The sequence below is a fragment of the Telmatherina bonti genome (genome assembly GCF_933228915.1).
Source record: "Telmatherina bonti genome assembly, chromosome: 4".
NCBI classification, from domain to species: Eukaryota; Metazoa; Chordata; class Actinopteri; order Atheriniformes; family Telmatherinidae; genus Telmatherina; species Telmatherina bonti.
The window spans coordinates 13,964,320-13,992,210 of record NC_136622.1 but is presented as its reverse complement, the minus strand read 5'-3'; the positions used below and the strand labels follow the sequence as shown (position 1 = coordinate 13,992,210).

At 39.5% G+C, this 27,891-nt stretch overlaps 1 protein-coding gene across 1 annotated transcript in view; it reads left to right on the top strand.

Annotated features, from left to right (window-relative positions):
• Positions 1-27,891, top strand: part of prex1 (phosphatidylinositol-3,4,5-trisphosphate-dependent Rac exchange factor 1) — a gene marked incomplete at its 5' end in the record, with an annotated part of 76,440 nt that overhangs the window by 2,570 nt on the left and 45,979 nt on the right. The window contains 5 exons of the mRNA XM_079239746.1: positions 15,384-15,449; positions 15,536-15,658; positions 21,901-22,005; positions 25,575-25,676; positions 25,997-26,158. Of these exons, the coding sequence (XP_079095872.1) occupies positions 15,384-15,449; positions 15,536-15,658; positions 21,901-22,005; positions 25,575-25,676; positions 25,997-26,158 (558 nt within the window). The remainder of the gene's footprint in view (positions 1-15,383; positions 15,450-15,535; positions 15,659-21,900; positions 22,006-25,574; positions 25,677-25,996; positions 26,159-27,891) is intronic.

Below are 27,891 nucleotides of genomic sequence, written 5' to 3'. Positions count from 1 at the left end.
AGCAGGAATAATGTGGGATGTACACAATGTGTTTTTTTTTTTTTTTTTAACCTCAGTCATGATAATTGAATTGACATGGATTGTAGTTGAAAAGCTCTCAAGTCTGCTGATGCCAGGGTTCTGTCCTCTTATGTTGAACGCCAGCGCAGTGTGTAAAATCTGATCATGTGGAACTAACTTGACGATATGACTGAGATTTCTTTGCTGTCAGTTTTCATTGCAGCCACTCTGGAGAAATGTGAACACCACATCATGTTTACGTGCTATCCTTTACAGCTCTTTAGACAAGTATTGCAGTATGATGATTTGCTTTTGGAGAGTCTCTCAGGTTCTCTTTCTCCATTGACCCAAGGTATAGCTTATTTATACTTTATAAATGTATATAATTGGAGTATTTTCATCATGTCTTTGTTAGAAAATGAACAGTATCTTGAAGTTGACGGCCTTATCACTGTCAGTTGTCTCGTCACTGGTTTATTTTCCACCTCCTTTTGTGCTCTTCCACAACCCTCTGGACCTTAAATGTCTGCACAGCACCGGTTTTCAATCAGAATGATTGCAATGACACACAAAAGAGATGGTTATCCGGCTTTGGCATCTCAGCTGTTCTACATGTCTCTCATCCCCTGGCAATTACCAGCGCCAGCGAGCTCATCCAGTGTGCTAAAGGGAAGCATGTAGGGTGGGTCGGAGAACAAGAGGTGAGAAGGGGGTTGGGGGTGTGAAAAGCAGGATTAAAAGGATTCATTTAGCTCAGTTTTTATCATTACTGATCTCTAAATCTATGAACTCTTTTTGAAACCAAGTAGAAGTGGTTTCATTTAAGCTGATCCCATTTCCAATTCCAAGGTTTTGGTGATAACTGGTCTGTTAAAGCTCTTTTATTTCCTTTTTTTGTGTCTGAATTGATCTCTTAGTGTCCTTAGATTTGTTGGGGATTTTCTTAAGGGCAGTGATTTGTTTATTGGCTCTGGCCAGCTGGATTTTCCCTGCCAGGATCCACCAGGATGTAGGCTATCTATGACAGGAATTTGGTCAGTGGCGTCATACCTGGCAGGCTTGAGGGATTTCCCTTTTGAGCCATAAAAATGTTTGTTAGTCACTTTGAAATCCGCTGGATTTTCTGACCACAGTGACCCATGTCTTGGTGAATATCATCACATAAGGGCCAACAGTGGGAAAAGTGTGGCCAATCAGTGAGCTTTTGACATTCCCTCTTAATTCTGAGAAGGGAACGACAGACAAGAGTTGAGTGACCAGGAAGGTCTAATCTGAGCTGTGGGATAATAGGAAACATCTGGAAATCCTGCGTCCTGTGACCTTTGCTTCGGGCCACACACGGATGAGATTAATGCTCTGATGCCGATGCGTGAATAAATTAGTTATTAAGTGCTTTTGTATGTGATAGCAAATATGCTAAAACCTCCCTCTTGTCTACCTTTTGATGATTTTTCTATCAATTTCTTGCAGTTATTTAAAACAATGTCAGGCAAGCAAACAGGATGACATGAAGACACGTTTACACACAAAACCCACCATGCACGATGCCAAGGAAGACAGACATGAAAGAAGCCAACATTCAGCTTCCTCTACAGGCTTTAGCTTGTGCCTACATCTTTCCTTTCTCTTTTCTCTCTCTTTCACCTCTCTAGCCCTCCCCACTCTGTGGGAAAGACCAGCATCAAATTTCTCTTGGCTAGAGAGTATAAATAGCTTAAGATTCTAACTCTCATCTTTGCCACAACACTGGTGGTTTCAGCTCGCTGCAGCTCCAGCCGCGCTGAAGTCATACATATACAGAAACATATAGCTAGAGCGAAGGGAGGGATACGGCCTGTGGAGTTTTAACAGCAGGTAGAGCAGTTACTGTGGCAGACTGCCGCTGCTTTGTGAGGCATTTTATTATTATTGGGCTTTAAACTTTCTCCCGCTCCACACCAGAGGTCTATGAGGGACTGAATCCGATCATGCAGCGTGCAACTTGCAGCTTAATCAAACCATCAAAGGGTGAAAGACGTTCAAATGAATCAAAAGGAGGGGAGATAAACATCTTTGCCAAGAATCCTACCCTTCCATCACTCCTGACAAATGGTGCCTTGTAAAGAAGGTACTGGCCCAGTCTGACTTGTTACAGTGCAGTGGGAATAATTGTCAGTTCCACAACTTAATCTTTGGGCTTTTTATAGTCATGTGTGTTGATAAGCCATTTCTTTGAGGCATAAGACTGCAGTAAGAATTTTAGGAATTCCAGTTAACAAGTCTGAACCACAGTAACACCCAAAGGCATGATGTAAAAAAAACCCTTACACCCTCCTCCATCAAGCGATGCTTACAGTTGTGAATTAGCATTGTAGAAATGGAATTTTACATGAGTAGCTGTTGGCGAGTGCGTCTTGCCTTTTGGTGGTAATGAATCATGCAGCTGAAGGAGAGAATCTGGGATATCTGATCTGTGCAGATGGAAGAAAGCAATAATAAATCGGATTAATCTTTGTGGAGTTTCATATAATAAACTGTCAGAAATCCAGACAGACTTATCAGATGCTCTACTTGGGACATTGTGCTTCTTTTGACTGGTGCAAACAGTCAAAATGTGTGCGTGAAAAGCTCTGGGAAGCGTTTTTCAGGAGGCTGATATATGATATAGTGGTTGACCTGGTCTGAATTGTAAAAGCAGAGCAACATGAGATCTCTGGTGTCCCCTTAGAGATCACGACCTGGACAAAGTTGGAACAAGTACTTTCTCAAGGAGGCTGAATAACAGTGCAGGATGGATGGATATCTGCAGAGCGACTTGGCACAGACTCTTGCAAGACTTGAACTGAGTCGGCAGGATTTACAATGTTTGTTTGTTCACTCAAATACAACCAGATGTGTGTTGTCTTTCAGGGGTGAAAGGCCATTTGCCCAAAAGAAAAATGCTGGACATGCCAGACAACCATTTAGCAACTTTATGCTCTTCTATTGATCTATAATGCCTAATTACAAATCTGAAATAACACCAGTGTAAATGTCAAACTCAACATTATTCTTCATGCCAACTTCGCTTGTTTTGCCAAAACACTCTCCTACTGTATTTCTGAATATGTTTACAGTGTTGAGGATCACTTGAAATGTCACTGGGAATTGAATGGTATTTCCACTTCTGACAGTGTGCAGTTTGGGTTTAAGTTTTATTTTAAAAAGTTCATGCAAATGTTTCATTTGATGCAAATAAATGTATCCACTCATATGTATATTAAAATTGAATACTTGGAAATACTTGGAATACTGAGAAATTTAGTCTTTCCTTGCCAGGGATCTACACTATAGATGAAAATGATCCATGACTCAGAGTTTGATAGTGTTTGATGTAAAAGGGACATTTGAGATTAATATATTAAAACCCAAGGGACTGATAGTTCTGATGTTTTGCGTTTTTAATACTCTTGTAAAAGAACGTCTTAACTAAAATGACAAATGAACATATTCCCGGAGAATCTATATTTTACCCCCCCCCCACCCTTTTTTTTTTTTTTTTAATAATCTACTCACTAACCATTATCATTAACGCCTGTTTTGGTACTAAATTTTGATGAGTTGAATCTCAACGGCTAGTTTTATATGTTCTCACGTGTGCCACACAACTGTTGCAGGATGCAAACAAAGTAGTGCATGGAGTCTTTTGTTTTTATATTAATATTCTTTCAATTTTTGTGTTCTGTCATAAATTGCATGCAGTGCATACTGTATCCCATTCATTTTTCTTCCCTCTGCTGTACATTCTGCTCGGACAGAGTTGGAATATTCCAGAAAAATCCTGCAAGCGTAACCTCTACAAGCAGAAACTGAAATAGTGTTAAATTCACTTTCATAAATGTGTTTTGTTTTTTTTACAGCTATAAAAAGTTTCAGACAGCAAAAGGCTTCAACCTGCTGCTGTTTGTCCATTAAATGCACATCATAGTGTAAAATGCTGTTTGAGCTGAAACCAGTGGATGCTCTGTATTACCTTCCCACCTGCTTTGTTAATGACCATAATTGTGAAGTGAAGAGCACTTGTTTTCCTGCTACCATTTCATCTCATCCATATCTGTGCTGTCTGTTTATGTCTGTCTAGCTGAATGCCAGGTGTGGTTTTTCTCAGCTTGGTTATAGAAAAACTAGGCAAATTTTTTTTTTTTTTTAAAATGCTTGTGCACAATCATATATAGGTTCACTGAAGATTTAAAAAAAATTTTTTTTTTAAACATAGCTGATTTTTGGTGTCTTTGCGGCTTCTGATGGCTCACTCAACACCATATTCACCACACTGTGATCCAGTCTGTGATCGCTACGTCTGTTAGCGCCAAAAACATGCATCCAAACGTCCAGATGGCCTCTGCAATCTGGTCCATGATGTTATCTGCAGATCACCACATGTCACCTGTCAACAGGGAAGCCATGTAGAAAAAGGAAACCCAGGCAAACCTGCGCTGAACTCTCCCTGTGAAAACAATATGCCTTTTTCAGTTGTGATAATTATAAGCAGTGTAAACAAAGTTTTTATCAGGTTTGATGCTAGACGGGTTGGACTTGCTGGCTTTGAATAGTAGGAATCTTTGTTGTGTACTCCTACTTAGTGTTTAAATCTGTTAATCGTGTATAAAAACTGCAGATATGAAAGTTGATCCTTTAAGTGTCAAACATCCAGACACGGTGGAGATGTTACATGCTTACATCTCTTACTTGTTTCAGTTCAAACTTGGTGACCAATCTAGACAGTAAACTGTAGGAATGAAAGTTGAATTTTAATGGATGAACAAATCTTTGCTGTCCTACAGTTGTGCTCATATTTATTCATACCCTTTCATTAAAGAAGGAAAAAAAACAGCTGCCTGTAAAATAACCTGAAATTTACTAAAGTAATAAATAAAAATTTTATGAAAATTATTACATTATTTTCCAATTCTGGTTCATGAGAAATATTTTTTAAAAGCAAACAAATAAAGATAATTTATTACATGTTACATCACTTATAAATTAATATTTAGTTGAACAATCCTTTAATGTTTCCGCTTCAGTCAGGTGTTTTCTGTTTCTCTCAGTCAGACTTCTGCACCTGTTGACAGGTATTTTGCCCCACTGTTCACCAGAAAAGTGCCCTAATTTGTCTAGGACCAATTTGGTTGTTTCTTTTTTTTCCTTTATTCAACTCAATTAAATGAAAAAAACAGTATCTTATATTACTAAATTATATTTTTGCAAATTTTCAGTTATTGTTCCTTTTTTAAGTCTCCAGTTATTTTAGTGACTGTTGCAAATTCAGCCTTTTCTTTCATGAAAGGGGGTGAATACATATGAGCACAAATGTAGATATTTTGTTACTGATAATATGTATTTTAGATATTCATAGATATCATCCAGTCAATAATGTTACTGAACTGCTGTGGGCTTAGCAAGTAGGCAGTCTCAGACAGGACGTCTGGTTCCGGTGCTGTCTGTCTGTCCTCTGCCGTCTCATCCTCCTGTAGTGTTTAGTTTCCACCCATGTGAGCAACTCAAAGAGCCCTGAAGTTTAAAGTCCTTCAAAGCGGAAGTGAGTGTGATGAGAAGGGGCAAGAAAAAGACTGGCCAAACCTCAAAGAAGACTTTGTGTTTTGGTGATTGGCTCTGCCAAGAAGAGTTTCTCTTGGAAGACAGCAAGAGACTGGCTGAAGGAGGAGCTGAGGGAGTTTTTGGAGGGTTGGGGAGAGATGTGAATTACAGCTTCAGAGAGAAAGAAATCTGGTATGGTTTGCTGGGGTCCCTCATTGTGGAAACGCCACGGGCCTTTCTCTGGCTCTACTGCGCTCGGGTTACAAAGAAGGGATTTCTTCATTTATTTATTCAGTTGGATGCCATATCGACCCTCAAATGGCCCCATTCCCTCTCCAAAACTGCCCTGTCCCCCTTTTGTGGTTGGTCACCCCAATCCTCTCTCCAGAAAGAGAGACGCTTAATGGGTCATTGTTTTTAGCATGTTGTTGTTTTCTTTTGGTTGAGGAGTGGTGAAGAGTTTGAGGCTGGTGACCTGAGAACTTGTATAGAAAAGTCCTGGATCTGTGATTCTGTTTGAGGGTTGTTTTAGTAGGTGTGGGAACCGCAGCAAATTGAAAAGGGGCTCTCAGGGCCTGCTGGAAAAACCTTGACAAGTGTTCGAGCTTGCACTTGATATACAGGGTCTCTTGTGAGATATTTAAATTGAGCGAGATGGGCCAGCATTGTTGCTGAATGCTGATGCAGCCAAGGGCAAGAAAAGGGGGGAAAAAAGCCATGGGTTGTTCTCTTTAACACTCTCTTGGTCTAATTACGGATAACCTAACCTACTAGAATTACGTAGATTGATCAACAAAAAAAAAAAGACCAATAAATGTTTAAATTTAAAAGGTAAGGATATGGTGTACCAAGAAGAGTCACACATCATAGTTAGCATGCATCTTAAATGACAACAAATGCTGCTAATACTTGTATTGCTTGCTAATACTAATATTTGTCCTACTTGTCTGTCTATTTATGAGTCACACAGTGAGTGTGACGGTCCATTACAAAGTACCCACAGCTTCCATAATGACATTAAAGATGTAATCTTGCTCTCAAAGACATTCACCTTCCTGTTAGTCACATTTACAGTTGGATAAATTAGATAAAGCATTCTCTGATCTTCAGCTGTCAGTAGCTGTGATGGCACCTCCAAGAGGTTTGACCTTCTGCGAGTTACTCCCATGTTGAAGTTTGACCTAGTTTGACAATTTCTGTACTTCTCTGTAGTTATTTCCAAAATCATTTTCTGCTATTTTCACAACTGTGAAGACTTTTTTTTTTTTATTGATAAATAATTTGTACGAATCCAATTAGATGTTTAAGCTTGTGTGATAGTCACATTAATTAACCGTGATTTGTATTTGTGGCACTAGACAAAAGTGAAGACTTTCATTCATAAATAGTGACAATTAATGTCTTTTTTTTTTTTTTTGGATTGGCTGAAAGTATAAACTCTATTTGGAGCCAGACAAAGCAGACGTGATGGCAGCAGGCCTCCTACTCTCTGTCCAGTGGAGCAAACACTGAGCCTACACCAGCATATGGTCCATCTGTATTTTCACACCTTACTGTCTGGCTCCTCTTCGCTCTGATAAACCTCAGCATTTAGCAAGTCTCTCAGCCCACGTTGACACTTAGGCTGCTGGACATATGAGATGATGCCTCATGCTGCATTTGAGGCGAGTTGTTAAATTTTGATTTGATTGATATGATTGATGTTGTGTCAGAAGTGACAATATTTATTTCTTGAACTACTTCAACAAGTAATATAGGTGGGCGCTCAATGCGTAAATACGAGAATTTATTTCCATTTTGTCTGTTTTTTAGTCCATAAAAAAAGTAGCTTTTCCTTGAACTTGCCGTTTCAGTGCCTTGGAGCATGTTTAACAGCATACTGCTGTTACTGTGCAGTCGCTGTGCAACATAGTTGTGGCTAAAGCTGCATTGTGATTGATCTCTTGACACAGTCTGGCTGCTTGCGAGCACACACTGTCAAACTTTACTTAAGACACGGCCGACTAAGTGGCCAGTCCGACATATACTTCCTATTCCTTTCACAAAAGCCACACATCCTGTACAGAAATGACATCTGTTGCTTTTTGTGTTGAGAGGCACTGCTTCATTCTGCAGACTGTTTGTTTTCCTTCGCTCTTCAGTTCAACCACTGCCTATCTGCTTGTAAAGAAACAAATATACTTGTCAATGATTTGGGTGTCTTAAAAAGGCATTGGCTTTTGTTCTGTGTGGTTGCACTGTTTTCACTTCCTGTTTGCATGTCACACAAACAGAAGCATCCGTGCGCACTTCTTCTGTTGCAGTGTTGGACTTTTTAACATGTCCTCACCTTTCTTGCACACAACTTGTTGCAATTGTGAGTCTGCTCAGAGGGACCACCGACCTTGCTTAATTTGGTTCATATTTTAAAAATAGTCTGTTTTCCAGTTTTGTGACATTTAAGTTCATCGGTAGAACTTCGGTTGTCCTTGCTTTTTGCATGACACCGGATCCAGTCATATCAGACAACTTAAACGCAGAAGCACCTTTAACCTAGCTGCACAGTGCATACCTAAACCACAAACAAACGTTTTTAACTTTGCGTTTTGTAAATTAAATTAGTTTTCTCTGTAGAGATCTCTTGGTGCAAGAACTTCTGCTCACATTTCCTGTGGAATAGAGAGCAATTTTCTGTGCTAGAAAGGATCGGCTGGTTGTTTCACACTTTGCAGACTCGCTGAACTCTAGGTCGACCTGCCTTGGGTTCAGGAAAACCTTTTGTTGGTTCAAGTGTGAAAATACCCTGCTGAAACAGTTTAGAAGTAAAGGCTGAGGAAAGGGTGTGGGGTTGTAAAAATGTTAGCGAAAACAAGCACGCTGCAAAACTAACAGGCTTGTTTTGAGGATTTGGGGTTAATTTAGAAACACTGCTTATGGTTTGTGCTACATCAGTTCATCAGGATGTTGAAGGATGTAGCTCTGTGTTCTTTTCATCTTATGATAAATAACGAATCTAAACATAGTCTTGAACATGTGGATCATGAAATATTCATATAACTCTTGTGCTAGACTGAAGTGTCACCGCTTCTCTGGTCCGACCACGAAAGGCAAGCCTGGAAATCTTAGGATTGACATTTTGTTGATACCTGCACATTGACATCAGCATATAATGATGTTATTGCAGTAAGTTGTCGTGAATGGATTTCAAGTGCACTGACTTATTGGAGACAAACAGGAAGTCATGTTAAAAAAAACAAAACAAAAAACAAAGAACTTGATGGAAAAGCAGAAACATGTTGCAGTGTTTGCATAAATTAATAATAATAATTGTTTTTAAAATTGTCTTTTTTTTTTAAAAGGTAAATTGGATTGTTTATATATTTTTTTATGTTTTTTGTGTCACTTTCAACTACTTCAGTTAAGATAGGCGTCAGACTTTTGGATATACCATTATTGCCTAATAATTAGCAGCGTAAGTATGTATTAGAATTGTAGTTGGCAGCTGTTTTGTGGTTGAAGAAGGAGCTTCATGGTTTTGTTACCCTTTTCCAGAGGGATTGCATCATGCACAGTTTCCCCTAACATCCTGTCACGCCTGTGGCAAGAGGCCATCATGTGCAATATCTTCGTTGTACTTCATGTTGCAGCTGAGCCCTCTCTGAACCAGTCTGACTCATTATTATGAGTCCTAGGGTATCAGAAAGTGAATTTGTTTCCCATCGGACCAAATATTATTATCACATTGACTGATGTGAATGCTATTTTTAAGGCACTATAAAGCATGTTACTCATACTGAGGAAAGGCTGGAGTAAACATTAGTTTCCAAAAGAACCCTAAAATCAAAACAAGCTTAAAGACTACAAAATGTTAAACCACTAAAGAAAGCAGAGATTATCATTCATATCTATGAGACAAAATGGTTGTATATTTGCAAACTTCTCAGAACTACTTGAGGTTAGATAAGCAGCAGGTAAGTAAAAGAGCTGAAGTCATGAAGAACATCAACAATTGTATTTCAAAGGTAAAAAAAAGAAATACAAGGATAAAGGCTGGATGTCAGAGATTGTGTAGGCAAATAATTTGACAGTTCACTTATGATTTGTTATGAAAATATTCATAGTATGAAGAAAGTTATCTGTCCAGAGAATCAAAGCTGAAAGCATCACTAAATGTAAACGTGTGACGATGTGGTGCTGCATTGTGAACAGACATTACTCTGTAGTTGGAATCATTCTGCTACTTCTAGTTTTCTGAGCTTTCCACTGTACTATAGTGTTGAATACTGTTACGGCCACGGCTCAAGACCGCAACAAAGCGAGGGAGACAGAGACTGGGTAAAGTGCACGAAAGGATATTTATTACGGAAAGAAAGAAAGTACCAAAAAATAAGACTAACATAAGATAATTAACTTAAATGTGCAAGTAGTTGAAGAGCGGGGACAGCAGCGGGCGGCTGCTTGGGCGAGGTGGCACAGACACCCACGGGAGCGCCGGAGGAGGAGCCGGAGCGCAGGAGAAGCAGAAGAGAGAGCACTCTGGTCCAGGACCACTTTTATAGGCGGAGAGGCAGACGGGTGGAGCCAGGGCAAATTGCGTCCAGGTGGACAATCAGCACCTGCACAGAGGGCAAAGGAGGAGCGGCTGCTGCAGCAAATCAACCCCCCCAAAGCCCCATACGTCCTGGGGACGTAACAATACTCATCAGATATATGAGCAGCATAGTTTTTTTTAATCACCTAAACACATGCTTGAGTTTGCCAGCACTCTCTACATTCGGTTTCCATGGCGACAGAAATGATTGGTTTTAGAGAGTTTTTCCACTTCAAAACTTTAGTGACATCCCGGGGGAGGGAGTCAGTGATTGGTCATCCTCTCTAGGTTGTGTACTTCAGGAGAAGAAAGCCACACCCACCGCCACTGCGCAGTATAACTAGTCCTAGCAGTTGACCAATCAGACGCAGCAGGACATAAGGCGGAGCTTATTCTGTTCGCTTGTTTCTGGCAGAAGCTGATCTGAAGATGTTTGTGAAAAATGCTTGATTATTTCTTGCCCTTCTGGACTTGCATATTAAAATAAATGAGACTAAAATGTGCATAATGAAGCCACTTTAATATAGATTGAGGTGAAGGGATAACTGTCCCCTGGCTTTAAGGAAATGAGCTAAAGATGACCTGGAACAACCAGCTTCTCGTTGGCATGGGCGGCTCAAGCCAGCTAAAAGGAGTAAAATTTGGTTGCAGTGATATAGTTAACCACACTCAGTTCTGGATAAAAGATACAAGCTTTTGAACAAGATATGCTGCCACTGAAGCAACATTCAGCAGCATAATGAAAACCATACTTTAGAGTGCAGTACACCTCCGTGAAAGAGGTGATTGCTAAGCTTTATTCGGTAAAGTCTATGATCCATCATTTAAAATGATCGTTTTCCTTTACGTAGTGATCTTTCAAACCTTAAGGGTCTACCACATCTTGTTAAAGATACATTGCCAGTTGGATTGCTTTTTTATATTAAATTGTAAATAACGTCAAGACAAATATTTCCATTTGAACGCAGATATAGTTCAAACAAATGTTACTCAGCAATATCTGATGCTCCACTGAGCATGATTGTACACATTTGGCTCACTGATGACGACATAGTGATGTCAGGGAAGGGGAGAAAAGGTCACCTGAGATGGAAAATATGAAAGTAAACAAGAACCCTGAGCTGCATGCTGCTGCCTTTCAGCTTCTTGATTTGAAAGTAATGAGCTTAAAAAGCGCATAGCGACAGTGGGTAGTTAGTGTTTGTCATGTATTTTTTTTTCCTATAATAGCTGACTTAGCTGCATCTCATTTCGAAGATGTTATATCTTCATTTATATTATGTGATATTTGTGCAAAATGTGACTGAATTATTATCCTTTTAATATTTTGAATCATGGTGAAGGGGAAATCACATCAGCAGCAGACAGAGAATTTAGCAAGCCATTTGGATCACATTTACAAAAGTCACTCTGAATAACACTTTTTTTTTTTTCTTTTTTAATTCAATCTGTCATATTAAGCTTCAGATTTGGGCTATAAACACAGCCATAACAAATCAGATTTCAGCCTCTGCCACTGTGTGACTGGCTTGCCTGTTATCTTGGCAGGAAGTTGGTACTCTACTGGTTATTTCTACAACAGACGCATGAAATGGGCTGAATATGAAAATAAGTCCTGACTGCTGTTTGTCCAGTTATGACACTTTACTCTGATTACAAAGAACTGCCATCATACCCCGACATTTTTCCAGTTAGACTCGTAATACTTTATTTTGAGTTTCATGGTTGAAGCTTCTGAGTGATCTTAGAATATTACAGTCTATGCTTCGAAAAGTAAACTTTGACATGCTTTGTGTGCATGCAAAGTTTATTCTCTGTGCTGTCGTCTCTCTACTCACCACCAACTGCCATCATCAGTCATGATGGTGAAGAGAGAAAGCCTCCAATTTTCTTTCCAAACAAGCCTGTGTGCTTTGTTATGGAACAATGAAGGCAGCCAACACAACCCTGGGTGAGGCTGGCCTCTGGGGTGATACCTGGACTGAAAGGAACCCTTTGTTTCTCCTTCTCACAGTCCTCCCAGTTGATCCTGCTATTAACACATCTGTGTGGCACATTGCTCCAAGATGCCAATAAGGACTGAGACTTGCAAGATTTGACTTTAAACCTCATCCTTGTTCTACTTTTGTCATTTTATCTCCTCATTCTTTGCTGTCCTCTGCCGCCATCCCACCCTCACCCTGCATTTACTCCTGACTGAAGGCAACAAAGGAAAAGCCTGTTTCCTGCCACTTCTCGTTTCCTCTGCTGGAGAGCAATCTCTCACATGACTTGCTTCACCAGTGTGGATACGGTACAAGTTGCCATATGGGAGATTTAATTAGAGTATGCCACAAGCAATCAGCTCCCTCCCAAAACCAGTGAAGAAAACGACAACTACTGCCTCCCTTTAATACTGGTCTTAATTGGCAAGTTGCAGCTTGCTGCAAAATACCTTTTACTTTTTTATTTTAAAACAACCTATGCAAAAAGCTAGTGAAGAGTGGTGAAAAGGAGACACTCCTACCTAAAATTTCTGTCTTAGAGGAAATGATAAAGTTGCTGCTGTTTAGCTGGCTTCTATCTTTAGAGCTAATGTGTGATTATAAGTGTTGGTCTTTCATTATAGCCCAGCGACTTACTGTAAGTGAATCAGTATGCTCGTGTTGTTTGTGTCTCCATCACGCACGCAAAGGGTTTCTGCAACTAACTGGAATTCACTCGCATTACAAAGATCCGTGTGAACATTAAAACCACTGGTTGGTAAAGTAAGCAATACTGACCATTTTGTTGCAATGCATTGTTCTGCTCGGAAAGATTTGATTCATGAAGATTAAGGGTGGGAATCTTCACTAGATTTTGCATGATGTATAAAGTCCACTGTGGGAGTGAAATTAAATGCAAAATGGCCATTTGTTCCACATTTTACAAGGTTTTCCAATTTAAAAATGTTTCCTCAGTGGATGTTAGCACTACCGCACTGCTGTGATCAATGTGTAGAGTTGAGATTGCAATGATTTAAACACACAACATAAAGGTTCTTCATAGATTTGTGTTAATGTTGCAGAAATTACAACAAAACAAACAAACAAAAGGACATCTCTATCTGAAAGTATTTTTATCTTGTGAGGATTATACTGTGGATCCATTGCACTTACCTGAAATCAATTTAGAGATACAATAGATTCAAGGGGGGGAAGCCCAGATCCCCCTTTCCCCAGTGACTCTCTCCACCTCCTACAAAGGCAATCCCAAGGTGTTCCCAACACAGACAGCATATATAATCCCAGTATTATGTCCTGAATCTTGCCAAACATGACGTGAAATAAATCTAGAATGTCACTTTCTGTTTTTTTTTCTTCTTGGAGATCTTGTAAAACCCAAAGTGTGCTCAAATTCTTGGCTTTATGGAAAACAGGACAGCCTGCATTTCCTGCTCAATTTCTCACTGCTTTGATTGAACTGATTGAACTAGCAATTCTTACAGCTAACATTAGCAGTGGCTTCCTAATGCCAATACCTCGGCAACATGAGAGGAACCTGAGCGCAATAACCAGAAGCCATTTGGCAAATGTAGAAAGCATGTTGGAAGAAAAGGTTTCATTGACACATTTCACCCACCTAATCAGTGTGGAAGAACAATCAGGGCAGCAGTGCTCCCTAAATCTTTGACAACGCACCCTGCCACATTAAAAAAAAAAAAAAAAAAACTTTCTCAGGATTGATTTAATCAATATCAGCAAATAAACGTAATGACTTGGCTTCCAAACAGCGAGGCTAAAATCCATAGATTGGTGGATTATGCTGGGGAAAAAAATGCAACTCCCTCACAGGACCCATAAAATCCATCATCTGTCACTATGTACCGTAGTGAACCTACCTAGATCCCAGGCATATCATTGATTTTTTAAAAAACAGGTATTTTGAGTTTCTCATTACTTTGGCATGCATTGGATAGTGAAACCTTTTCTTACCCCGGGGTGTACTACATGACTAAGATCTTTTATACCACAGTAATGCGTTTACCAGTTTAACGTGTTGCTAAACTGCTGAACCTGATGATTGCGGATGGGTATAAATCACAAGTCCCTCATTTGACTTTCAGCTGGATTGACCTGTGTGTCACCCTCCCTTGCTGTAATATCTCCGACATGCTTTTAGTAAATATACGAAAGAATTGAAAATGTTTACCTGCCTTGACAGATGAAAAATGAATGAAAATAATCTTCATCACTATTTAGAATTTAAGTTATTGTGCGTTTTTCACAGAACTCTGTTTATTTATTTATTTTTTTTTGTAGCTTTGAAACACGGCAAGCTATCAATTTTCAGGCCTGAGGCAGTAACTGCTGGCAGCCACCTCTGTAACCTGCCAGATGAATGAGGTTGTAATAGAAGGATTATTAACAGGCTTTGGGAAACGTAACTCCTTTTTGATGCCCCTTTTCTTTTCAAGACACTATTGGCGTCTGGAGCTGAGGCAGACAGTCGGATTGAGGAAGGTTATAAGTCTATCAAAGTCAGTGTTGTAGACAGAGGAATGGGGAAGATGAAATAAAAGAAACTGCAGATTCACTTCCTCTCCCTTCACCATACCACCTCCCAAGTTAGGATGGTGATTGGCAGACATGAACACACAAAACTGCACACACAAGCAAAGCTGAACTTGACGTGATCCTGTTGCAGCTGTCTTTGGTGAAGCAGTGTGTACGCCCTGCGACAATGAAGCCGTTATTTCAGCTGTTGTCTTACAGCTGAATGCTCAGATGCATCAGCTTTCCATTCAGAACATCCTCACAGTGAACTTGAGGTGTCACAAGATAATGCGAAAATATGTTTTGTTATATGGTGGGAAGCTGTGAAACTGTGAAACAACTGTGACGCGTCTTTTTCGCCGCATGAAAGGCAGTTTTCCACGAAGTATACAAGCTCACACGTGACTCTTGCTTTAAGGTTTGTCTGTTCCTGCTCATGCATGTGACATAATCTTTATGTGCAGTGTGTGTTTCCTCAACATGAAGAGCTTTACATCCCGCTTTTATAATGATCAGTGGTTTGAACCCGGACTTCCGCTTTTAGACCACTATATAATTCTCAAGAAATGTTTGGCTTTTAAATAACTCCTTATTTGTTAGGTCACATTTTTCTTGAGATATTTAGATTTAGCAGTGCTCATATGCTCATAAATGTTGCTGCTTTAACCATTTCTTCTCTTTTTTTTTATCACCAGGGAGGCACATGCGTCATTTTTCAACCTGTTTATTTTTTCTCCCATCAGGCGTTTTTGCACAGAATTAGACAAACTGCAGATGATCAACAGTGTCTTTCACCTGAGCATGTCAAGGTAAGACTAATTATTCCCACTTCATTTCACTCTTCCTTTCTATCCCTCACTTTACAGATAAGAATATCCATTTTTTTTTTCAATAGATCCTGTTTTCAAATATTGAGGACATCCTGGAGTTGCACAAAGAGGTGTTGTCTTCCGTGGAGGCCATTTTGCAGCCAGAACCCCATCCTCACCATGCACTGGGACACGTGTTCCTCCAGTTTGTAAGTGCACGACACACACATGAGCACATAAGACAGAAGGCTGTTACACACATATACAAGCACATTGGAATGCATGTGGCAGCACTTCCATGCGTGAATTCCACTGCCATGCAGAAACACACACAAACTCTTTTCATGCGTTACCCGTAACCACAGATGCAGTGAAGGCGTGCAAAGCCTGTGGTGAAAATACCTCTTAATTCTCTCTTTCTCACATGAAACACCCCTCCCACCTCCTGGATGTCCTATTCACCCTAACAGCCTCATGGCCCACCTCCTTTACTTTCCCTCCTCTTTTTTTTATTTTTTTTAATTTTTTTTTTTTTAGAGCAGCCCCACATCCTGTAAGGTGAAAGGCTCTCTCTTCCACCACATCTTTCCTCATCAGTTTATGCTACCATCTCCTTGTTATGCCATTCCATACAGAGATTCCTCTCTGTTCTGCAACTCCAACACATACTACCCTACCCCACTCAGCCAGATCCCCTCTGTTTGAACTCATTTGGCCCCAGGGAACAAACAAAGAAGGGTCTGTGTCCGGGGAGGAAGAGATGGTGCGTCACTCAGTGAGGGGGACAATGTTTCTGCTGGTATCACTCAATCTCTTTCTTACTGTTTGTCCCGTTCTGATAATCTATCTTCACTTCACTTTCACTAAGGGACAAAATACATCAGCTAGGTGTTCCACCATCAGCATGCCAAACCAGTTTACAGGGAAACGTTGCACTTCAGCCACAAGCAAACTGGAATTTTGCTTAGAAGTGGGACATAAATAACTCCAAGATGCTTGTTGTGGAGTCATAACACAGTAACTATTCATCATTGAGCATGAATGGCATTTAATCTCTTCTGCAGAATTGGCTCATCAAAATGTACCTTCACACATGTGCGGGCTGTCATGATGCAAGGCCAGGTGTCAGGCCGAAGAATTGATTAAATGTGCTCGGATGTTTTTTTATTTTTTGATTGCTAAGACTGGAAATTAGAGAAGATGGACGAAGATGGAAAGTCGCTGGTGTGGTTAAATTTGAATTAAACCCCCTTTAGAGAAACATTGCCCACCTCAGAATTATTTCCAATGACCTGAAATCATTTATCGTGATCTTTTTTCATTTTGATGCAAATGAACTTAACATTGGTGAAGGATGACACCTAAATCTAGTCATTAATGTGATGTCTCAGGGACTCCTGGAGGGAGTTTCTTCACACCTGAAACAAATGCGCACTTTGCTCAAGGATGAACAGATTAGCTTTTAGTGGGCAAAGGTCACTCAGACTTCAACAAATTACTTTTTCTTTTCTTTTCTTTTTTTTTTTTCAGCAATTCAGAAACTAGAAATCCTAACACAAAACAAACTGATGAAAGAGCAATATTTTGTTTATCCAAAACTCGTAAAGATTATTTTCCTCTGACATGATTAAAAAAAAAAAAAAAAAATAAATAAAAAAAAAAAAGACTTTTTTTTCAGCTCTGTTTGAGGAACAGAAAAGGAAATGATCATAAATTATGTTTGGTCCAACACTGATATCTGGAAGTAAACTACAGCTAGACTGGCTGGTATAGAAATGAAAAGCTGTAGTTTTTATCTTCATTTGCCATCCACGTGTGAGCGGTTGCTTAATAATATTTTTACCTCCTGATGAAGCTACTGCCTTTATAACTGAGATGTGGCTCAGGTACGACTCCTATGATGTAGTAGATTTATACCTGAACATCCATGTGTCATATTTCCCAGCTGCCACATGCGGCTTATGACCACCTAGTATGAATGAAAAATAAATCAATAAATAATGAATTTCAATGCAATGGTGCTGTTAGTAATAATAATAATAATAATAATAATAATAATAATAATAATAATAATAATAATAATAATGATAATTAAAACAAATTATCTGTTAGACTTATTATTATTATTATTATTATTTTTATTTTAGTCATCTTTGTCTAGAATCTTTGTCGTTGTGCGTGCTAAAATGTGCCAATGTTTTTGTTTTCTTCCACTGAGTTATTGAACTCTCCACACAGCCTCTTTGTTCTGCCTATCCATTACACTTACCTCACCAACACATGACCTTTGTCTCCTTCAGCACTGACACCTCTCAGCCAATCAGTTGTCCCCGTCTGGTGCCCTTCAGCCGTGGCCCTTGACCTCCACCAGAGGTCGACACCATGACTGGGATTTGATTAACCTCCTGCATTGTTCTGCAAGTCTGTGTGCCAGTCAGAGTTCGGGAAGAAAATGGGGAAGATTCATTGCTATTCAAAGTCAGATGTTACCAAGATGGTTTGAAAGGCTGCAAATAAAGAGACTTGATTGTGTTGTTTTCATTTTAGGTTTACACAGGAACAAGAATAAAACAACATAAGTCCTCTTTTAGCTTGATACAGATGTTACATCTCTTTTCTTTCAGTAGTTTATCATACAAAAGAAGATTTTCCACCTTGAACCAAATAATATTTATCTTTCTATCTTCGGCGGAAGCTTTGAACGAGTCTGTTTCTCTCTTCTAAAACTGCATGACAGATTTGAAGGCTTTTCTTAAAGCTCAAGATATGCTTAGAATGATATAACTCTGCAGAGGTGAAGGAGGGACTCAAAATCAGGAAAATCCGCGCATCAATATTTGCTCTATTACAAGGAATGTAAATATGGCCGCTGTGCAGGAAGAGGCAACAGTCCTGTCATTATGCATTTATGAACTCTCTGAACCACACCCATTATACTTTGATATGATGCGAATCTCTGATACAACCCTGCCATCTACATCTCTGGAATAACATTCCAGTGACGTAGAAATCAAATAAAGATTTCTGTTTATCAAAGGAACAACCAACACCTTTGAGCGATTCTGGGAACAACTAAACTCTTTCACAGCAGTCCTGATGTTTTGAACAAACTGTGCAGAAAGGAAAGTGTCATTTTTTGGCTCTGGTTAGACTCGTATTCTACTTTAAAGGTGCCTGAATGGACTATGTAGCTGTTGTCACCCAGGGAAAGGAAATACCTTGGTGTGGGCTTTAGATGTAAACAGAGTTGCAAACAGGCATGCTGTTTTTGTGTGCAGAAGGGTCCAGTTACAGATGGTGGTTGAGGTCTGAAATGGTTACTTCAGGTTCCAGCATATCCAGAGAGATTGTAAATTTAAACTGAAACACAGCAGCTACATTTAGATATCCAATAACACTCCCTTTACATCCAGCTTGCTTCTGTTTGTTTGGCAACATGGAGCAGTTTTGCCCAGGTACCAGGAACCACACTAAGGTATGTGGAATGCTGTGATGCTTTTCCAAGCATCGGTATCCCAGATGGTATCATTCTGTTTACCGCTGGATTTCCCTGCTGATACATGGTCAGTATAGTCAGAGCTAGCTGTCTGAGTTGGTTAAATAAATTGGGGAAAGCAGGAAGGCAGAACAAGTATTATGCTTGCTTGACTGATGTAATGGATACCAGCTTCATGAAGAGAATGTTTTGATTTGCTCCATTTGGCTGGAGACTTTAATAAGAAAACCTTTTTTTTTTTTTTTTCTTTTTAAAAATGTTTTAAACTTCCAAAATCCAGTTCATAAAGTTTGCGATGTTATCTCTTGCTGAATGTTTTGGAACGAATCAATGTAAAATTAAACACACACCAAATGAACATTCTGCATGTTTTTCTAATGTGCATTGCTGTTCACTAACACAGCTTTCTTTAATGTTGTCTTAGGAGTTGTTTATTTGAAATAAGAAGTGATAACTGCATTTTAATCTTACTTTGTGATACAGTTATAGTAATCCCTTATCCTCTCGCCATAGAAAGCAAATAGTGTAAGAAGCGCAGGGTTTTGAGTAGGTAACCATTTCACATGCATGCAGATTTTCTTCTTGCGTCTGGACAAAAACTGATCAAAATGACTCCTCTAGCAGTGCATTGTATTCATTTAGCTCAACTGTATCCAGGGTTTTACGCCATATGCCGGCCCAGCTGCTGCTTGCATTGGTGGTTTGGACTGGAACCCCTTGGCAAAGGTGGTTTTGGGTGTGTTTGAGTTTCTGCCTTTGTGGTAAACACTGCCCACCGTTTACATTGAGCTGCTTGCTTATGATACACACATAACAAAGATTTTCTACTCTTGTCTAGAGGATGGGATCAAGTAAAGACATGTAAAAACTTGTTAGTTTTATTGGGCCTATTCTGTCATCACAATGGGATATAACAGATGAATACAATAAGCAGGGAAACACTGTATACAGTTTAGTTTGTTTCTGTGGAGGGGATTTACACGTATAACTGTTTTCCTTATCTGTACATGTGCAGGATGCTGCCTGCAGCAATTAAAGGTGTTGTCTTTTTTGACCGATTTAAGTATCCATATATCACACATGGCTTTTTACACACATTGATCTGAATGAGTTTTGTCCATTCAAAGTGAAAACCCTTCAGGCAGCGCAGCAACCTCTTAGTTAAGACTGAAAGCCGCGGCTGAGCACCTGCTGTTTAGGATTTCACTTTCCGAGCTGTTTCAAATGACAGTTTCAGTTTCTGTACATCAACATTAGGCAGCAAAGGCACATGGTTTCACATCTCAATGGTTCCCTGTCGTTCAGAATACATAATAGGTTTCAGTAAGGTACTGGGTGTACAGTCGGCTTCATCTGTGATACTGTATGCACACTGTTATCTGCAGTCTTCTGCATTAATAATGCATTTATATCTTCATAGGCTCAGGTGTTGTATTTCATGTTGTGACAAAAGCTAAATGCCAGCTTGACAAAAGCTGCTGTATTGGTGGCTTGTTTCAGAAAGTATCGCTTAAGAGGAAAGAGGAAGCTTTGTGTTTTGGTACGATGGTTATTCGTTTCCCCTGTGACGTCGACCATGCCAAAAAACAAGAAGTGACAGAGGATGTTGAAGAAGTTTTTGTAAGATTTTATTCCTTTTTATAAGTCTGTTGGTATTCACGCTATACATCCTCCAAAGAGGGAGTCATCGCATATCGGACATCACAAGTGCGTATTGCCAAGGTGTTCAACTCCGTGGAGAGATTTTTTTTTTTTTAATTTTTTTTTTTTTAATAACATAGCTTGCACACTTCATATAGGATGATAAATATGATTATTGTAGTTTGAAAATAAAAAGTAAAACAAGCATTCAGGATCTTTGTTGTGTCAAATAAGAAATAAAGACTTGCTGATGACTCTTTGTAATGGTTGATATCACAACCAGATATAAAAAGATGAATAATTCTTAGCATTCACACATGAGCTTATTTTCACTAACAGAGAAGTGAAATTTGCATAACCTACCTAAATACACTAGCGCAAATTATTGGACTGTATAATGCGCATATTTTTTATAATGCCTTGTATAATTTTTACTGATTACAAGGTAAGTGTGTGTAACACAACCAGACAGTGGCCATGATAAGATCTGAATAATTTTATCAGGAGCTGCGTGGTGGTATGATGGTGTGGTGGTGGTCAGTGTTGCTTTACAGCAAAAAAAGAAAAGGTTCCTAGTTTTAACCTCGGTTGTGGCTTTTCTGTCCGGTGTTCATATGTTCCTAATGTGCATGTATGGGTTCTTCCTGTGTACTCCAGCTTCCTCAAACAGCCCCAAAAAAATGCATGTTGACGTCATTGGTAATTTTTTTCTAGTTTTCTTGTTTGTTTTGACTGACAACCTATTAAAGGTGGTTAGTCCCTCTCGCTGAATGGTAGCGATGTTTGGCTCCAGCCCCCGCAACCTTAAACATGATTAAATAAGTGTAGAAAATGATGATGAATGTCTAATTCAAGTGATTAATTTAGCAATGCTTCAGATAAGGTGGTTGTATATTATTCTTTTTTCCAGTATATTGTTAACAGCAAGTAAATGTACTTTACTTAATGAAGAACACCTCTCCTTGAAACAATACTATACATAAAGTACCACCCCCCTTTCTTTTACATGCTTGATAATTACTCATTACTTTTTTACACTCTTAATCAGATTAGATTTGTGATGACTGTTATAGAGATACTCTTACGTCACTAAGATGCACACCGTCAGTTTCATTATTTGCACCACTCTCATTTTACTACAGTCGAAACTTATGAAACTGGTGAAACTGGAGTATTTTCTTAGTTTCTCCTCTGCTTTGCCAAAATCCCTCCAGTCAAATGCCTTGAGTTAGCTGCTTTCAGCAAAAGTATAGCATCGAGTCCATGCTATGGCATTCTGTCCTAATCTGTGATTTTCATCTCCTGTTCTTGCAGAAGGAGAGCTTCTCGGTGTACGGCGAGTACTGCAGCAATCATGAAAAGGCTCTGCGGCTTCTCATGGAACTAAACAAGATCCCCAACATCAGGACCTTCCTACTGGTGAGACAACACACCTCCTTTGCTCTAGTTTTCGCAGCATTTGTTTGTCTTCTTATCTCATCATCAAATCTGTCTTCTGGAAGTTAACTAGCTTGTTTCCTCTTTCTCCAGTCATTCTAACATTTCCCCTCTTAATTTTAAGTCCAACAAACCCTCTGGGTTTTTTTTTACTTTCTACATTGTTTTTTCTCTACTTCTCTATCAGTTGTTGGACCTTTTTTTGTAGTTCTCTCACCATATTTTTTTATTTGCTTATGCAGCATCTTTTACCGCCTTCTTCCTTTGCCCTACATTTCTTTCCTCCTGTGAGCCTTTATTTTTTTTCCTGGTATTCATTTGTGCTCCTCCTCTTTTTTTTTGGTGTTTCTATCACTTCCATTTCCATGTTAGTATGTGAATAAAGGGCAGAAACCACAAGGTCAGGAGGGTCTTCCTGCCTGGACAGGAAACAAACACCATCAAGGTCACTTTTGTGTATTGTTACACTTGTAATGTTTCCGCTGCCAGCTGTTTCCATGTTTTGACACCTTAAAGCTTTTGGGCCCTGGACAATGAACTTAGAATGGCGACAGAGCCCTTAAGCTTTGGCCTAGCCAATGAAATCATCTGTAGATTCTGGGTCAGCCAGCTGTGGAGTGTTGGCAGCCTTTTTGGGATTGGCAATGAGATCTGAAGCCCTGTGTTTGTCACTGTCTGGTTTGCTTCCATGGCATTATTCTGATCCACAAGCCTGTGTTTCATGCCTCCTGGCTCACTCACACAACTATAATTGGTTAGGTCCAGTTTAAAACCAGTGCTTTCCAAAATGTAATCACTACACAACATCTGGTTATGTGTCGGTGCAGTTCTTAGAACTGCTCATTATAATTGGAAAAACTCGACGAGTGGGGCTTTTTTGTTAAGCAACAACCAACAAAATAGTAACAGTTGTTCCTCTCTGAAACTTAGAGGTACAGTAAAAGATGTTCTGAGTTTAGCCGGTAAAGAAAATATGTCTTTATTCAACAGATTATTTTTATACTATGTTAATTGAATTTCATGGTAAAGGGAGCCTCTGAAATTGTACGTTGAAGCAAAGTGCTAATTGCATTGTAAGATGAGCAGAGTGAAGTGAAAGCAAAAGGAGGTCAGAGTGATGAGCAGAGACTTCTGGCTTCAGGCTGGCAGATTACAAATAAGCAGAAGATGAGAGAGAGAAAGGCAGCTGGAAAAAATTGGGGAGAAAATGGGGGTGTGGAATAGAAGTGACAGAGATGAGAGATTAATACAGAAGGAATTTGTGGAATTCTGACGTTTCATTTTATGTTTTTTAAAAAAAATGTAAATAAAAAATGTCTCCCACCAGCCTCCCCTGCCATGTTTAGACTTGAAAGGAATCACCCTATGATTATAAAGCTCTAAAGTGATCTCCAGCCTTTCTTCCCACCAGAGAACACTCTAGTGGTTTATCTGCAGGCTGCTTTTGATCTCTCATCCCATCCCATGAGCTCATACTATACCAACAGGCTGCACTCCAACAAAATATAAGGCATCGAGAAACCATCACGCTCCCTCTTTCACTCCCTCTTACAAATCTTTTGAGGACCGACTGAGTTTCTTTTTTAACAGTTTGTCAGTGATCCTGCTGTTAAAAAATGTGGACATTTTTCCACTAATTTTGACAGTTTGCAACAGTTTCTGGACAACAACAATACACAGATTATTAAAATAATTAAAAATGCATATTGTGAAGACAACATAAAAATACAGAAATAAAAGCAGGCGACTGATAAAGTATTTGTGTACGGTTTAAAAATGGAAAAATTGTCTGCAACTGTAATAAATAAATTTAGCTTTATAAGTCTCCAACGAATAAGTCAGGCTGTTCAGCTGTTATTAGGAGCATCCATCCATCCATCCATCCATCCATCCATCCATCCATCCATCCATCCATCCCCCCATCCATCCATCCATCCATCCCCCCATCCATCCATCCATCCATCCCCCCATCCCTCCCCACACTGTGCCAAGTAAACTTCCACGAGCAAAGGCTAAAAACGGAGGGAACAAAGGATAAGATAAATGTTTGGAGAAACTTTAATAAATAATCCAGTCTGTCTGTGGACAGTGGAGACTAAAGTGGAGCTCTTATGGGAGAACAGAATCATGAAATGATGATGAAATGAGGTGCAAAAGACAAGAATATTATAACTATTGTAAGTGGTTTCTGTCATGCTGAGATACTTTTATTACTGAGAAATCAATTCTGCCACTGCGAAAGACTGACTTGCAAACTGAAGCATTTGTACCCATCAATGGGTGGTGGAAACTGCCAACCTAAAGCTTCTGGCTCTGCAACCAAATACTTAACAAGTGTCTGAATAATGTGTACAAGGTGCATTAACTTCATCAAAAAAGTTTTTATTTTATATTAAATTATTTTATCTTTGAATATAGAAATAAACTTGATCTTAAATTAAAATATAAAGGTAATCATTCAGTTTTATTTTAATTTTTCTCATAGAATTTGGAAGTTTTCTTACAAATCAGGACTGCCCATAATGCAAAGCAGTGCCATTTGCATCAATTATGTGTGAAAATATGCCACATGAATTCTGTAAATCCATTTTTATTTATATATATATATATATATATATATATATATATATATATATATATATATGGTTCAGCATATAGAAAATCTTAAAATCTTGCTCAGACTGTTTAAAAGTGGTGTTTGTTGTAATCATAACCCATACACATATCCTACCAGCTTAAAGGATGTGAGGTCAAAGCAGATTTTCCAAGTTCTGCTGTTGTGGTTTCTAAGTACAAAATCTGAAGTCACACACAGAGATCCAGCAAAGATCACATTATTGCATAAATGACTTGGAAGCAGTGAAAGCTTTGTATATTGTTATGTAATGTTAGGATGCCTAAAGAAGGACAAAATGACAGTATTTGTGTCTTTTGTTTTTACTAACTAAAGCACACAAGTTTGCATTATGCAAATATTCCTTTATTGATTGTTTGCCATCCAAACGCAGCAAAACATTTGTTCCACAGTCACATCTGCCCTTTTTGTTATGTACGTACAAGCGGCACAGTTTGTTTATTAATGACAAATGAAAAATACTTCAGGCTATACCTGGACACATTAGTTTGCTTCACTTGAACCTTGAAAAGATTGATTGTCTCCATAACTGTTTGCAAGTGAGTGTAAATGCCAACAGCAGGCAAATAAAGTCTGAAACAAATGAACTGGCTAAGAAAACATTGGAAACTACAGCGTAAGAGTTGTTGCAGACAAGTGTTTTATCAAAAAGTTGACAGACTTAACTTTTCTCAACTGCTTCTAAAGGTACTTTGAAAAGAAAATGCCTTATGTAGAAACTTTTTCCCCCATTCCTTTTTCATCTAATTTGACCAGACTTTAGCCAGTGTTGACTCGCTTGTAGTAATGCAAAGAAATACTAACTAGCCAATGAGTCCAATGCTTGGGATGGAACTAGACTGATCAGCCTTTTTCTCAGTACAGTACATGCATATATCTGTGGTTACAGTAATTTATCATACTCTTTCTTCTAAAGCACTGTATGCTACTTGGAGGAAAGAAAAGTACAGATATCCCTCTGGAGGGCTACCTTCTCACCCCCATTCAGAGGATCTGCAAGTACCCTCTGCTTCTGAAGGTAAAGTTACTGCATGATGTTTATAGTATATTACTCATCAAGTAATAACAAGATCTCTGTTTATTTAATCACAGCCTGTTTTGACAGTTTGAAAACTAGAAAAGCCTGTTTGAGTGCAAAGCGTAATGTGTGTTTTGATGCAGATTGCAAATGTGTTAACTCGATCAGACTGGCACCCATCGACTAGTACTGTATGAGACTCAAATAGATAAATGTCCCACAATCCAAAACCGTCCCTCTGCGGCTGACCATAGTTTTATGTGTATGCTTTTAGAAAATTCTGCATATTAGAATTCAAAGCTCCTTTTTTCATGATGTAGGAGCTTCTTAAAAGGACTCCGAAGAAGCATCCAGATTATCCAGCGGTGGAGGAGGCTCTGCAGGCCATGAAGGCTGTCTGCTCCAACATCAATGAGACCAAGAGGCAGATGGAGAAGCTGGAGGCTCTGGAACAGCTGCAGTCTCATATCGAGGGCTGGGAGGTGAGTGCATGAAGAACAGAGGGAAACACTATGAGAATGTGTCAGGAAGAGAGCGGGCGACATTTAGATTTGAGTACAGGAAGGGAGTCTTTGTTAGAGCATCCTAAGTGCACCACATGTACGGCTCATGGAGAAAAGATAAACATTTCTACAGTAAAAACCCAAACAAATCACCAGATTTGTGTTGAGAAAGACTGCAAATTCTGCAGTTCTCCTCTATCTTAACATCTAAACTGTTTAACAGCCAAATCACTCTGAGCGCAGGGGCCACAGACAGGGCTTGGGAGCTGAGTGAAGGGTCCAGTGCATTTTTCACGCCTCCCTCACCCACCACAACAGAGGCCTTGTCTTACTGGGCACCAATGGGACAATCCACCCACACAGGGTGCCGATGGGTATGCCAGCAGGCTCGATGCCCAATCAAAAGAGCCCTAAGAAGCAGAGCTCCAGTCTCACATGTCCAGTGAGGGTTCTGGATGTGGGAGAGTGGGCCCTTCTGGGACATCCCAGTATCTGTGTGCATAAGTACTCCTGTTTCATTTGACTTTAAAAACAACAACTGGATGTTCAAGCTTTACACCTGAACATTGAACCATAAATGATTAATAACCAGTAATATTAGTGATTAAATAGATCAGTGATACTTCTGATTACAAGTTTAAACTTTAGCATCACATAGTATGAATGCATATCTGATTTGTGTAGAGCAAAGTCTCCAGCAGACTGTAAGTGTTTGAAACGACTTATCTTCAGCAACATGCCTGGAAAAGGCATCCTCTCCCAACTCTGCCACTCCTCCCAATGAAGCTTCTGACTAACAGCATTAGTCTCGCTTTTCTTTCCTTTCTCCAGCCACTCTCTAAAGCTAATCACCTCCAGCTCTAATGGACAAGACCGCCAATAGTGTCGAATCAGGCTCGGACACATTACTGGTGCATGAACACGCACACACACCACCATGTCTTTCTACGCTTCACACTCCACCACATACATTAAAAGGCCATAAATTTAGATGGGTCCGCAGGCATGACATGTATGCTTTTATGCAGGTAATAAGCATACCATCAGGTTTTGGCCACCCCCCACCTCAGCCTAGTTCAGTTGACACGAGGATCGATTGTCTGACCCATGAGCCCCTCCCCCACCTCTGCAAGTATGCACCCTAAGAAAAGAAACGTTGAAAGAATCCCATTTCTTACCTCAAACCTTGTAAAATGAAACAGCTACAAGATTGAATTATTGATGCCTGAGAGTGCACGTAGCTGGGTTTTGGTGCATAGGGGTCATCTGATTTGGGGCTCCGGTGAAATCATGTCATCAATGAGACACGCCGAAGCCCAAATTTGATCTGTGGGGACATGGCAGAGGACGATGTACTCTGGGGGTTCTCTGCAAGCCAAGGAGAGGAGGTTGTTCTGAGTCCACACATGGGTGCATTTAGTTCCAGATGATTTGGAGTGGAATGATCCATTTAACTATGAGTAATGAGTTGTCTTTTACCTTTATTATCCCGTTTATGCACGGGCTCGTCTCGGCAGTTTAAGAGATCAGTTTGCATTCTCACATCAGTGGCTACATTAAACTCCCTTCATATTCCCTTTCTCTTTGATTTTAGACACAGAGGAAGTGGTTTAATCTGTCGCTCACTGCCTTGACAGGAACATGTGAACAAATGGTTGCTCATGCATGTATCTGTTAAATCCTTTCTCGTTCCCCAGATGCAACTGTGAAAA